The following is a 14,516-nucleotide window of genomic DNA, read 5'->3' as shown; positions in this document are numbered from 1 at the left end:
TCATTCGTGAAAATATTTAGATATCAAAATTTTCATTGATAATAAAATATTTTAATTGATTAATTATTTAGAAAAATTAAACGATTATTTTTAGGACAATATTTTTAAATCATTCATTTTTCAAAAAAAATAAAAATAAACACACCGTTAAGATAATGGAGCACCTATTAATAATATTCCATGATTTATGGTGTATTTTTCATAGAAAACTTAAGATTTGGAAAATAAATCTAAAAAGATATTTTTATTTATTTATTTTTATAAGCGATACGAGAGATTATTTTCTCAAAAATATTTTCTAAATTTTGATTTTTTTGTGAAATAAAGGCATCTTTAAATATTATAACCAGGGAACAAGCTACTGACTTGTCTAAGGACGGTGTAAGGGTCTATGGGGTATCTAAGCGTAATTATTGTCCTTCCAGCAAAAACTTTGAACTTTCCTCCCAAGATATTCTAGAAACATTGGATTAAATATGTCCAAACGACTTGCAAGACTAGGGAAAAGTATATGAACAAGTGAAATAAACCAAATATAAGGAGCAAGGAAAGAGAATTTGCTTGATCTATTTATAATGGTTCGGTCCAAACTCGATGCCTACATCCACTCCCCAAATCTCACCGGGAATTTAAATTCTCTATCTCAAAAATTAATTTATAATTTAGTAAATGAAAAGTTAAATACTACCACACAACTTTTATTCGTAACTCGTATAAGTGAGCATCTCTCAACAAACAATAGAAAGCCACTTCCCTCCCCCATCCCTAAGAATGTGGAAATTTAAACTATCCACCTCCTTCTCCTAATGTGGGAGGGATAATTATTAGCACAAATCCAATGATTCATAATTCTTCTTAATTAGATAGAACTTTCACCCTTGAAAATTATGCGCTCGATAGACTGAGCATGTCTTTAGAAGACTCATGGAAGAAATGGATAGGAGAATCGCCCCTGGTGAGAGACTCCATGTTATTCTCTTATTTCCTTTTTGTTGAAAAGACAAAGATAAATCGGAAATTAGGGATCGATGATAAAGGTAAATACTACGTCAGGATTTCGATTCTGATTACTACGGATAAATATGTATAATAGCTTTCCGCGCCTGAAATGAGTGTGAGTGGATTAAATATCCATAGCTAGATTGACACAACTTACGACGCTATTCTCAACACTGGTTGATCCAGATCACCCCTGAAAATTATGCGAGCGGCGCTTAGAAAGTTAACGACAACGGCGGCGGGGTTGTCGTGACTGCACTGGAAATGTTTCTAGGAGCATTGGCAAACGTTGCCGATCGTGTTTTCCTCGCGGCGATCACCCCGATCGACTCGAGCGCTGCGCGCTGAAATCGTGTAGCGCATGATCTCGTTTCGCCACCTTCAACGTGGGCTCTCCAAGTTCAGCTCAAGAAGACGGCTCTCCACCTCTTGCGCTCTCGATCACGGCGGCACCCACGAAGCCAATGCGTCTTCCGTGGCTTCCCTCCTCGCGCAATCCCGACAACAGCCCGATTCGCCGAGCTTGACCCAAGCCCACGCCAAGATGGTGGCGACCCTCTTGTCCGGATGCGATGACAGGCGAGGGTTGAGCCGGATACACGCCCACGTGATCCGCTCCCGCTTGTTGGACTCGAATCCCGTCGCGTTCCACTGGAACAACATCATAAGAGCGTACGCGAGGCTAGACGCCCCGAGAAAGGCGCTGCTCGTGTACGCGTTGATGGCGAGGGCGGGCGTTCCGCCGGATTCTTACACTCTTCCGATTGCCTTGAAGGCGGCGTGCCAATCTTTTGATTTTGAAGCCGGCAGGCAGGTCCATGGTGTCGCCGTGAAACATGGGTTGGAGTGTAATGAGTTCTGCGAGAGCGGGTTCATCAGTTTGTACGCCAAGGCGGGAGATTTCGGTGATGCGCGCAAGGCGTTTGATGAAAATGCTGACAGAAAGTTGGGTTCTTGGAATGCCATGATAGCAGGTCTTGCCCAAGGTGGGCGCTCCAGGGAGGCTATCGACCTGTTTATAGAGATGCGGAGAAGTGGCTTCGTGTTGGATGACGTGACTTTGGTCAGCGTAACATCGGCTTGTGGAAGCATTGGGGACCTAGATTTGGCACTTCAATTGCACAAATATGTTTTTCAGGCTAAAAATATTGAGAAAGCTGATATTTTGACGTTCAACTCCCTTATCGACCTGTACGGTAAATGTGGTCGGATGGACTTAGCATACAAAGTTTTCCTTGGGATGGAGGAAAGAAACGTATCATCCTGGACTTCTATGATCGTGGGTTATGCGATGCACGGGCTGGTAAGTGATGCTCTTGAATGCTTCTGTTGCATGAGAGAGGCTGGCGTGAAGCCTAATTTTGTGACCTTTGTTGGAGTACTTAGTGCTTGTGTACATGGAGGGATGGTGCAAGAGGGAAAATGTTACTTTGATATGATGCAGAAATATTATGGAATAAGACCTCGTTTACAGCATTATGGTTGCATGGTTGATCTGTTTGGTCGAGCTGGAAGGTTTGATGAGGCTAAACAAATGGTGGAAGGGATGCCGATGAAGGCAAATTCAATTATTTATGGATGTCTGTTGGGTGCTTGTGAGAAGCACGAGAACGTGGAAATTGGTGAATGGGTGGCTAAGCATTTGCAAGAGTTGGAACCGTGGAATGATGGTGTTTATGTGGTATTATCTAATATTTATGCCAGCAGAGGTATGTGGAAAGAAGTGGAGGAAATGAGAGTGGTGATGAAGCAGAGAAGACTTGCTAAGCTTCCAGGTTATAGCTTGGCAACAAATTCAGAATGATAGTCGATAGATTGAAGTTCTCAGTTTTCATAGCTATGCGAAATAGTAGTTAGTTGATGGCACCCTGGAATTATCAAAGTTCAGTTCTCACAATCTTCACAAGTATCTTTTTCTTCTTTGGAAAGCCATAGTGATGAAAGTTTTTGTGCGGTTTGGAGGAAAATCTTTTTTTGCCCTTGTATTGCAAGAGCCAGCAATGCGATAGTGGCTAGCTGATTTTATTCAAACTTAATAAGAAGGAAACGAATTCATGAGCACATCTTGGTGAGGTACCGTATCAAGGATAGGTTCTTTTGGGTTTTCTATTACTGGGAAAAGCATTAAATGAGTCGATCACGTCAGATAAGAAGCTATGAAGGGACCATGCATGATGCATTAATGAATTGATGTTCACAGTGCTAATAGTATGTGAGCTGCTTCAGACAAGGCAGAGACTGGAAATCTGATGAATTTAGTGGAGAAAAGCGGCAAGGTTTCTTATGGCAGGTTGCTCATAGTCTCAGTCTGCTCTATAGGACATTCTTTTTGTCTCTTCCATATTAACTGCTTCAATTATTTTATTTGCAGCTCTTTCAGATTAATTAATAGCATCTGTTCTTATTTATTTTGAGAATCAATTGATGTATTAGCTCACTATTTTGGCTTTCAAGCTGCAATTAATTCCAATATTGCCTCTTTCTTGCAATGAAAAGAGAAAAGGAGAATTGGGGGACATTATAACTTCACTGACTTGCCGACTACCCGAGAATGCTTGAATGAAGCACTTTTTCCAGATTCTTGCTTTATAAGATCTGGACACAATGCCTATTTTCTAGAGCCCATTCTGTCAGATGAGTCATATTCCTCCTGGCAGATCTGTTGGTCCTGGTTTACAGTCAATTCATACCGGATGGTATCAGAAGAGGAATTTACAGCTCTCAGTTAGTTATCTTCCCTTGCAGACCATTAATTAATATAATTGAAGAGATGACTGTTACAAACAATGTTCCTCCGATCATTTGGTTGACAGGCAGGTGCCACATCTCCAATCATGCTATTACACATGTATATAAGTTGGAAAACACAATTTTTGTATCAGAACTGGCTTCTAGGCTCACACGTTACTAGAAAAAGTTCTTCCCTCTCTGCAGAAGGACTAAAGTGTGTCGAATTGCAAAATAACATTGAAGGTTGACAAATGGAGCCATTCAATTTCAGATTTGAATTCTTGTAAGTAGGGACGAAGTTACTGTTTTTCAAGTCAAGTTTCTTCCGTGTGGTATTTTGTGGTAATGGAATATAACAGGAACACTTTGGAAGGGACTCTAATTTAATTGCATTGCATAGGTGACTTTCCGCCGTTGGATACAAGAAGGTGTGCAACTTGTTGAGCTGCGCTCTTTCACAGTTGCCCAATATATTGGAAATATCCTATCAATGCATTTGAAGCGAGAAAGACAAACATGACAAGTGGGATTTATGCCCCTTGTGTGGATAGAGCAGCCTCCATCTTTCTGCCATGCGTTGGAGAGCAGAGCCATAGAACTCTGTCAGACCTATCTCAGTCCCTCCAATTGGATTTGCAACAAAGGACCAAGTTATAGCGGTTGCTTCTTTTTCAGCATCTTTCACATGTGTGAGTTCAGTTGTTGCCACTAAAGATTTGAACCCCATCATATTACTATCCATGATCTCATAGCTGAAGCTTTTGTTGACAGGATTGATAACGAGCAGCTTCTCCAGTGCCCAGTTGGTGACCGCCTCCTCCAAACCGTCCTTGGAGATTTTCGTGACAGCAGAATATAGGACGCAGCCAGGCTGATCCAATACGCCTTCAACTCCGTAGCACACATCTAACATGGGGAGCCACTCGTGGAGGTTGAAAAAATCCTGCAGAAGTGGCCATATCTGGTCCGGACTGGAGCCTCTCACTCGGGCACTAACCTTTATTTCCCACTTCTCTGCTTCACAGGCCATAGCAATGCAGGCTTCAGGCTTCAGCAGTTAGCATTTAGCATTTGGTTGAACAATACTGAAATAGTGAAAGCATTAGTTGTCAGGGTACGAGAAAATATAAGTGTTGGACAAGTGCTCATAGGTTGGCTTCAGTTGGCCAGTGGATGTTCGTGGGCGGGTGCTATGGGGTCCCATGAACATGTGAGATATACTCAGAGCACTTCTCGTCAGTTTGTGAAGAGACAATCCGGAAGTGGCACGGGAATCATGCAGGCCCAAAAGAAAAATAATTGTTTAAAAATGACGAGCCTCGACGATCAAACAATATAAATGTGATTAAATGAAAACTAATAAACTTAGGACACATTTGCTAACGATTTTGTTCCCGGAAACAGATTCTTATTAGAAATGATTTTTTTATTCCGTTCTTTAATAATTTCTGAAGCAAAAGAACGCATTTTGTAACTACATATAATTTCTATTCCAATTCTAAAATTTTATCAAATTATAGAAATTCTATTGATTAATTATATTTATACTAAGTAATAAACATATTAACTAATCAAATTTTTATCAAATAGTAAATAATAAACTATAGTATAAACTATAAATATAAATACAAAATAATAAATGAAAATACAAAATTAGATATCTATTCTATAAATAGCAAAATTTCAATTCATACTTCAAATCTTTTTTTTTAAAAATAATTTTATTAATTTTATTAATTTTTTTTTTTTCCTTTCTTCCTCCCATTCTTCTTCTTCTTCAAGGTGGCCGGCCACCCGCCTTTGGAATGACCGGCGATCGGCCGGACGAGAGCGGCGACCACCGGAGCATTGCCGACCCTTAGTGAGGTTGGCCCTCGTCGGTCAAGCCTTGCCGGCAGGCTGGACGAGGCTCGCCTAACCCCACCGAGGCTCGGCCTCGTCGGTGGTTGGGCGAGCTTCTTTAGGGCTAAGCGAGACCCACCTGGCCACTGGCAAGGCTCGGCCTCACTAGATCGCGAGGCGCACCTAGCCCTGCCAAGGCTCGGCCTTGCTGGTGGCTGGGCTTGCATTCGGCGAGCTCACTAGACCGGCGCCGGCGACCGGCGGTGGGCGAGGAACGGTAACCACGGCAGCGGCGGCAGATGAAGAAGAAGAAAAGGGAAGAAGAAGAAGAACTTGATTCTTAGATTTGTTCCCCGGAAAAAAAAAGCAACTTTTTTTTTTTAATTCTTGATTTTGTTCTAAATCTACTTCCGAGAACAAAAAAATAGAAATTTATCCATGGAAACAAAAATTTTACCAAATACGACTATGTTCCAAAACTACTCCCAAAAACAAAAAAATTAGAATCATGGCCTATTTGGATGGTTACCAAACATGCCCTTAGATATGAGAAAATAATTGATTTTGGTTGATTGTAATTAATTTAGGGGATTTTTTTTATTTATAATTTTCTTAATTGATTCTAATTGATTGTGATTGATATTTTTTCTACTTTAGATAGTCATTCTATAAATGTATTCTTCATTTGGTAGGAACTGAATTTTTTCTACTTTATATTTGCCTGTCATCACAATTCTCAACTGCTAGCAAGGGAAACAATCATCCCGCCGAGTAGTATTTTTAAATCTTTAGTGGTCGTTGCCTCTCTTTCACTATGCAGCTTTAGACTTTAGCAACCAGATAATGAAGTAGCTGACTTAACGGAGTTGTTAATAGGCACTTCTCAACATGTTCAAATACTGAAAGCACATATACGGTGCGTTGGCAGTGCACCGAAACAGATGTTGACATGAGCCGTAATTAATGTTAAACCGATTTGTTGATCCCTTGCATGCTCATGTTCCTATGGGATGCTGATTCGTTGAAAGCACGCCGGTTGCTTCCGATTCTATCGTTTTGAGGAAAGCATGAGATAGCCTAGCCATGATGGACTGATTCTGCAAAAGGACGGTGTCCTGATGCTTCAGCAAAGTAGTTTTCATCAGATGAAGATCAGCATATCAACTATTTCCTAGGTTGACAACCAGAGACAATGTGGTGGATCTTGTTTAGAGGACATTGGTTGCAAGATCCCATGCTAAGTTGTGTGCACGTTGGTTGTTTGTTTGTAAAAAAATAAAAATAAAAATAAAAGGTGCTTTTTCCAGGTCTCACTTAGGAAAGTTGGGAGGAGATTCGCAACTTTTCTTCTAGTTTGTTTAAAGAAAAAGAATGGATTGTGGGCTAAACCCACAATAACTGCGTCGGGTGCACAAGTTTGGTGCAATTTAATTAGCACTAACCTCTTTATTTTATTTATTAATTTTATTTCAAACAGTTATCTTATTAACCTTTATTACTTGAAATGTTATATTTTTCATTCAGTATTTTTGGAAATTATAAAATTTAGAATTTTATTTTAGAAAAATAGTTGTTTTTTTTATTTTCTTTTATTCCGAATTTTATATATCTTTTGAAGATAACCTTTGAAAATTACCTTGTTCTGTTTGCAACTTTTCTCGAAGGGATATCTTTGTTCACTTTGCAAATTTTCGTAAAGTGATGCATTTGTTTACTTTGCAACCTTTTCTAAAGGGTGCCTCTATTCATTAAAACCGAGATAAATATGTTAGTTTCGGTATGGATGTGTATTAAGTTTTTTCGAGTTTTCTTTTCAAAATTACAATCATCATTTCAATTGTTCTTTTTTAGAGACCTTGGAGCAATATTAGAATTGCTATATAATATTCTTAATTGAGACTTTATAATATCTTAGATGATAATTGCTAATTATCATTAGCAACATTGTGAGGCAAATAAATTCTTAAAGAAAGTGATATCATGTCTTAAAGCCTAATTTCATTTTTCTATCTAATTCGAAGTCATATTTTTCCAAAAATTTTAAGGATTTTTTCATTCAATAATGGAGTCAAAGACAATGAAAGTCTATGGTCAAACTAAACTAGTTTGACAAGAATAACTTTGCTCTCTGAGGGACAAGATGATGTTCCTACTCACAACTCTTAAAATATCCTACATACTAGGTCCTAAGTTTGTGCCTATAGAGGATCTGTAGCTTACTACTGAAGGATGATGAATTGCTATGTTGTGGACACATTATGAATATACTATCCGATTAATTGCATGACTTATTCATTGAGATGAAGTCAGCTAGAGAAATCTGGAATATACTGTAATTCAAGTACAAAGAAGAGGAGCAAGGTACCAATAAATATTTAATCGCGAAATATTTTTATTTCAAGTTTAGTGATACCAAACCCCTTGTTAGAATAAGTCCATGAATTACGGGTCTTTGTCAACAAAATTTGTACTCTCAAAATTGATATTTCGGAAGCTTTTCAAGTTGGAGCAATTATTGCAAAATTGCCTCTAAGTTGGAAAGATTATGGAAAAACCGATGCACAAGTCAGAGGACATCACCTTGAAGCAAATAAAAAAAACATCTTTGTATTGAGGAAGAGTCACATTTACATGATACTACCATTATGTATGATTCCAAGGTGAATGCTGTGGAAAGAAAACGTAAAATCAATCAAAACTTCAAAGTAAGAAACGGGCATAAATTTAAGAGAACACAAAAGATTAAAAGGGTTGTTGTTTTGTTTGTAGCAAACAAAGACACAATGCTAAGGATTACATTCACCACAAGAGCATATCAAATGACAAGAACATTTCAACCATGAAGGCAAATGCAAATTTGATTGAAGAAAACCATGTGGCCAAAATTTCAATCATGTTGTCAAACATGAAAATTTGTTAAAGTAATGATCTAATGGCTATGGTTTCTGAAATAAACTCTACTGCAGTCCAATCCAATTAGTGGTTAAATTCTGGAGCAACATTTCATGTTTGTAACGATAAGTACATGTTCATGTAATTTGAAGAGATTATCGATTCAAATGTTCAAGAGGTCCTGATGGCGAATAATGCTCTTGCAAAGGTTACTAGCAAGGGCATGGTGGAGATAGACTTTACTTTTAGAAAGAAGATTACTCTTCTTAATATGTAATTTATACATGAAATTAGAAAGAACATAGTTTCTATTGTTTACTTTGTAAAAGGGGGTTTCGGGTTCTGTTTTAATACCAACAAGGTTATCTTATCAAAGAATGAGATGTTTGTTGGCAATAGGTTATGCAAATGACAACATGTACCAACTAAGTATCAATAACAATATTGCTATTTCTGTTTATATTGTTGAGTCTCCACATCTATGGCATAGTAGGTTGGTACATGTAGATATTCATTATTTAAAGAATATGAAACATTTAGATTTGATAAATTTTAATGGCGAATTTGATAAATGTGAAATTTGCGTGTAGTCCAAATTAACTAAGAAACCATTTCCTAGTGTTAAAAGAAATTCAAATTTATTGGATTTGACTCATAGTGATATATGTGAATTCAATGGAATGCTAAATCGTGGTGGTAAAGTTACTCTATTGACTTTGTGGACGATTGTAGTAGATATTTATATGTTTATCTCATGATCTTAAAGGATGAAGGAATTTACCATGTTTAAGAAATATAAGATTGAAGGAGAGAATCGATTAAAAAAATAAATCAAAGTTCTATATTTAGATAGAGGTGGAGAATATTTTTTAAATAAATTTTCTTCATTTTGTGAAAAATATGGTATTATTCATCAAGTTTATACACCACATACTCCACAACAAAATGATTTGGTTGAAAGAAAAAATTGATATCTTGAAGAAATGATTAATTATATGCTTTCAAATTCAAAGCCACCAATTACTCTTTGGGGATAAGCATTGCTTACTACATGTTATATTTATAATAGAATATCATCCAAGAGAAATAGCATAACCCCTTATGAATTATGGAAATGTAGAAAACCAAATATGTCATACATTGAAGTATGGGGGAATTTGGCATGCTATTGAGTACTAGACCCCAAGAGAACAAAACATGGACCTAAAGCTATCAAAAGTGTTTTCATTGGATATGCCAAAAACTATAAAGCTTATATAGGCTTCTTGACTTGGAGTCCATTGTCATTGGAGAATCAAGAAATGTTGAATTCTTTGAGAATAAATGTTCCAAGGGTTCTGAAATTATTGAAAATAATTCAAAACATGTAAAAACTCAATTAGATTCTCACAAGAAAAAAAAAGTGATCCTAAAGACATAGCTGAATCAGGAAGAAGCACTAAAGCTAGAAAATTAAAAGACTCAGGCCCGGGTTTTATTACTCATGTTTTTTCTTATTGAATGAGACAAAGATAATAATGTAATAAGTACATATCATTTAGTATTAAATTTAGAAGATGATCCTAAATGTTTTAATCATGTTACGTCTTATAGAGATGCTTCTTTTGGAAAGAAGTTGTAAATGATGAAGTAGACTCAATTATGTCCAATAATATTTGAGTATTAGTAGATTTACCAAAATAATCCAAGATTATAAATGGGTTTTTTTGGAAGAAAATATCATTCCGATATTTTATCCAAGCTTTTAAGGCTATACTAGTGGCCAATGGATATAGACAAAAGGAAGGAATAGATCCTTTTGATATGTTCACTCTTGTACCACGTATAATTTCTATTTGAATTCTTTTCTCTTTAGCTTCCATTTATGATTTTTGTGTTCATCAAATGAATGTTAAGATTGCTTTCTTGAATGGAGACTTAAACGAGAAAATTCACATGGAATAACCAAAGGGTTTGGTTCTTCCTGAAAATGAAAGGAAGGTATGTAAATTGATTACATCTCTTTAAGGGCTTAAGCAAGCTCCTAAATAGTGGCATGAAAAATTTAATTTAGTCATATTGTCTAATGGTTTCATATACAATACTGATAAGCGTATATACTCTAAATTCACTAAAGAAGTCTTAGTGTGTTTGCATATTAATGATACGTTCATCTTTGGAACGAACATGACTAGATTTGTTGAGATTAAAAAGTATCTAACTTCCATGTTTAAAATGAAATATTTGAGTATTAGTAGATTTACCAAAATAATCCAAGATTATAAATGGGTTTTTTGGAAGAAAATATCATTCCGATATTTTATCCAAGCTTTTAAGGCTATACTAGTGGCCAATGGATATAGACAAAAGGAAGGAATAGATCCTTTTGATATGTTCACTCTTGTACCACGTATAATTTCTATTTGAATTCTTTTCTCTTTAGCTTCCATTTATGATTTTTGTGTTCATCAAATGAATGTTAAGATTGCTTTCTTGAATGGAGACTTAAACGAAAAATTCACATGGAATAACCAAAGGGTTTGGTTCTTCCTGAAAATGAAAGGAAGGTATGTAAATTGATTACATCTCTTTAAGGGCTTAAGCAAGCTCCTAAATAGTGGCATGAAAAATTTAATTTAGTCATATTGTCTAATGGTTTCATATACAATGCGATAAGCGTATATACTCTAAATTCACTAAAGAAGTCTTAGTGTGTTTGCATATTAATGATACGTTCATCTTTGGAACGAACATGACTAGATTTGTTGAGATTAAAAAGTATCTAACTTCCATGTTTAAAATGAAATATTTGAGTGAAGTAGTTACTATCTTAGGGTATTAAGGTTAAAAAACATAGTAGAGTTTATTGTTTGAGCCAATGTGATTACATTGAAAGATATTCAATCTCAACATCTTTGTTTCAAGGAAATTAGTACTCCATTTGATTCCGGTACTAAATTAAATTACAATACCAGTAGAGCCTTAACACAACTTGAATATGCAAGTGTTATAGGGTCTTTAACATATGCAATGCGTTATATGAGCTTATTCTGTATGCAAATTGAGTAGGTATACTAGTAATTTAAGTATAGAACATTGGAAAGCAATTACCAAAACTTTTGATTATCTTAAGAGAAATAAAAATTTAGGATTATTCGATAATAATTATCCAGCCGTATTAAAATAATACATCGACGCTAGTTGGATTACAAGTACGGGTGATAAACATTCTACTTCTTGATAGATATTCACAAAGCAAAAAAAAAGAAAAAAAAGAGAGAGAGCTAGCAAAGTGAACAAAGATAACATTTCGAAAAAAGTTGCAAAGTGAATAAAGGTATTCTTTCGGAAAAAGTTGTAAACTGAATAAGTATATTTTTAAAAGTTATCATGAAAAGACATATAAAATTTGAAATAAAAAATAATTATAATTAATTTTTTAGGAATAAAATTTTGAATTTCATAATTTCCAAAAATACTAAATGAACAAATATAACATTTTGACTAATAAAGGTTAATAAGAAAAAGGTATAAAATAAAATTAAAAAAATAAAATAAAGGGGTTAGTACTAATTAGACCACGCCAAAATCGCGCACCCTCATGTGAATATTGTGGGTTTGGCCCACAACCCATTCTTTTCCTTTGAACAAATTAGAAGAAGCTTATACAAATGATTTGGAAATTATTTTTTTAAGTTAAAGATAAGAAAACTTTTTTCTTTTGACTAAAAGGAAAAATTTTGTTAATTCATTTTTCTAAACGATCCAAACGCGAAAAATGAAACCACAATCCAAAAACCATAGAACCCATCGGAAATTCACGCACGGCAATCCGGCGCATTGGCAAGGACAAGACAAAAGTGCGAGGAAACCTCCGGACGACGAACTCGTACTGCAGAACCGGCCAACAACAACAACAAGGCGAAAAAAATGCATCTTAACCCGCCAAGTCTAAAAGCTACTCACTACGCACGTCCAAAGTTGAAAGGCATCATCCACAGCGATCCCGGATCGAAACTATTGCTTTCGCCCCCACGCGATCGCTCGACGGGGTAGGACGCGGGGGGCCCCGATCCCAGCCTCGGACAGCATTTCGTGGGCATTAATTGGCAACGCCGGTGCGGCAATAATGGCGAAAGATCTTCAAAATAAACAAAAGACCGTGATGATGATGATGGTGATGGTGGGAATGATGATTTCCCCACTTATCTTCCTCCTCGCACGGTGGGACGACTTTTGCCCCCTCCCCGCTCGCTCCTTAAACCGTTCCAAACCCAGACCCCTGCCACCCCCCATTTTTCAGAGAATGTCAACGCCCGGGTTTTCAGGATCGAAAGCCGTGGCCGAGGGTCGGACGAGGAGGAGGATGCCGCGCTGCGAATTTCGCTCCGTGCGGAATTGGGCCCCCTTCTCTCGGGCCTCCGCCTCCTCCTCCAAACCCAGACCCCTACTACCACCCCCAATAATGGCGAAAGATCTTCAAAATTTTCCCCTTCTGTGCCCGAGTCCACAAAGGCTGTGCACGGGTCTATCAAGGTTGAGCCTGGGAACCTCGGTTCCCATGCTTGGGTCCACTGAGGCTAGACCCGGGACCCTAGTGCCTGTGTTTAGTTCCGTGATTGCCCATGTAAACTACTAAAGCTCGAATAGTGTGTGTCTATTTAAGAAAATCAAATTATGTTTGCACTCAAAACAACATAAAATACTTTTAAGTTCATTTTTAAGTTTTAACCAAATACCAGAAAATATTGTCATCTTATTAAAAAATGACTTCCCTTGAAATATTTTCTAGAAATATTATATATTCTGTGAAATAATCATAGCCTCAAGATTATGTCGGTCATGTATGATCACATCTTCAGTTTGAGCAAATATAACTCTCGCTCATTTTTCTGGCAAAAAGGAAAAATTCCTTCAAAAGTGTACATATATATAAGTGCAATTGGGACGTACAAGATGGTGCTCTAAATCCAATGCAAATGGGGAATAGTGACCAATCTTATGAAACCGAATCTGACGAATAAAAATTATCAACTTTTATAAATTATATCAAATGTCTCCCATACGAATTATTGCGAAAATATTAGAGAGCTACTACGTACTATTGCACACCGCATCACTCAGCTCCAAGACTACCATACGAGCACAGAAGCAAATCATCAGATTCAGACGAGATCAGTGTGCTTGACCGAGAAGAGCCTTCTCCATGCTCCTGGCCATGACCTGCAAGGCCGACTCGAACCACTGGTCCAAGTCCTCGTGTTTCCAGCCGTTCACGGGCTCGACCTCATACCGCCACATGATGCAACACCCCTCTTCCTTAGGCACGACTCGGCCTGTGGCTACGTAGGAGTTGAACCTGATATTGCTGTCTATGATGGTATAGCTTAATGTCTTGGCGACTGGGTCGATCGACAACAGCTTCTCCTTCGCCCAATACAGGGTGCTTGTCTTGGCCTGACCGATGGCCCGGTCGAACGGGGCATTATTGAACCCAGCACAGTAACGGATGCACCCGGGCTGGCCAAGGACGCCCTCGACCCCGGTGCAAGCAGTGAGGGTCGGGAACCACCTTTTGAGGCCAAAGAAGTCCTCCACGAAGGGCCATATTTGGTCTGCCTTTGGACCTGCCAAGTCTGCACAAGCTTGGCCTTGCCATTTTGGTTGGGTTTGGTTCATCTCAGAAGTCACATGATCAATGTTTGCAGACTCCATTTTGGCTTTGTTAGTTCTTCAAACAAAGTGGAGAGAGAGAGAGAGAGAGAGAGAGAGAGAGAGAGAGAGAGAGAGAGAGAGAGAGAGAGAGAGAGAGAGAGAGATGAAGGCAAATTAGGCTTGTGTTTTTGAGCTGCGGACATCAAGGTTTATATAGAGAGTGAGAGAGGATGTTGAAGAATTGAAGTTTTGTAATCCGAAAATGAAAATGCCTTCCTACAAGTAGCACATATTGCTTGTTATCAAGAAAATCAAATATTTGATTAAAAGTATCAAGATTCGCAATCTTGACCCACTTGCCTAGGTACCTTCTTTCAAGAAGATCACCACAAGTCTGAATCAATCAATATATTCAGTTG

The 14,516-nt window shown here is 37.6% G+C and overlaps 3 protein-coding genes across 3 annotated transcripts; 1 reads left to right on the top strand and 2 right to left on the bottom strand.

Annotated features, from left to right (window-relative positions):
• Positions 1 to 1,194: 1,194 nt before the first annotated feature.
• LOC104438236 (pentatricopeptide repeat-containing protein At1g77170, mitochondrial) lies at positions 1,195 to 3,599 on the top strand. The gene has a single exon (XM_010051333.3). It carries the CDS (start codon positions 1,361 to 1,363, stop codon positions 2,801 to 2,803), a length of 1,443 nt encoding a protein of 480 aa, XP_010049635.2. The 5' UTR covers positions 1,195 to 1,360; the 3' UTR covers positions 2,804 to 3,599.
• A 617-nt stretch (positions 3,600 to 4,216) lies between these two features.
• On the bottom strand, positions 4,217 to 4,759 carry LOC120292062 (lachrymatory-factor synthase-like). The gene has a single exon (XM_039309926.1). The coding sequence runs from the start codon at positions 4,757 to 4,759 to the stop codon at positions 4,217 to 4,219; it is 543 nt and encodes a 180-aa protein (XP_039165860.1).
• Positions 4,760 to 13,461: 8,702 nt separating this feature from the next.
• Positions 13,462 to 14,205, bottom strand: LOC104440329 (lachrymatory-factor synthase). Its single transcript, XM_039308118.1, has one exon. The coding sequence runs from the start codon at positions 14,155 to 14,157 to the stop codon at positions 13,618 to 13,620; it is 540 nt and encodes a 179-aa protein (XP_039164052.1). The 5' UTR covers positions 14,158 to 14,205; the 3' UTR covers positions 13,462 to 13,617.
• Between the last annotated feature and the right edge of the window lie 311 nt (positions 14,206 to 14,516).

This window comes from Eucalyptus grandis, chromosome 3 (assembly GCF_016545825.1).
Source record: "Eucalyptus grandis isolate ANBG69807.140 chromosome 3, ASM1654582v1, whole genome shotgun sequence".
Taxonomy (NCBI): Eukaryota; Viridiplantae; Streptophyta; class Magnoliopsida; order Myrtales; family Myrtaceae; genus Eucalyptus; species Eucalyptus grandis.
Note: the sequence above shows the minus strand (reverse complement) of the source record. Positions and strands in the feature narration are given on the sequence as shown.

Excerpts from the sequence above, each read along its gene's own strand:
- LOC104440329 (XM_039308118.1), bottom strand. The coding sequence starts at position 14,157 with ATGGAGTCTGCAAACATTGATCATGTGACTTCTGAGATGAACCAAACC.
- LOC120292062 (XM_039309926.1), bottom strand. The coding sequence starts at position 4,759 with ATGGCCTGTGAAGCAGAGAAGTGGGAAATAAAGGTTAGTGCCCGAGTG.
- LOC104438236 (XM_010051333.3), top strand. The coding sequence starts at position 1,361 with ATGATCTCGTTTCGCCACCTTCAACGTGGGCTCTCCAAGTTCAGCTCA.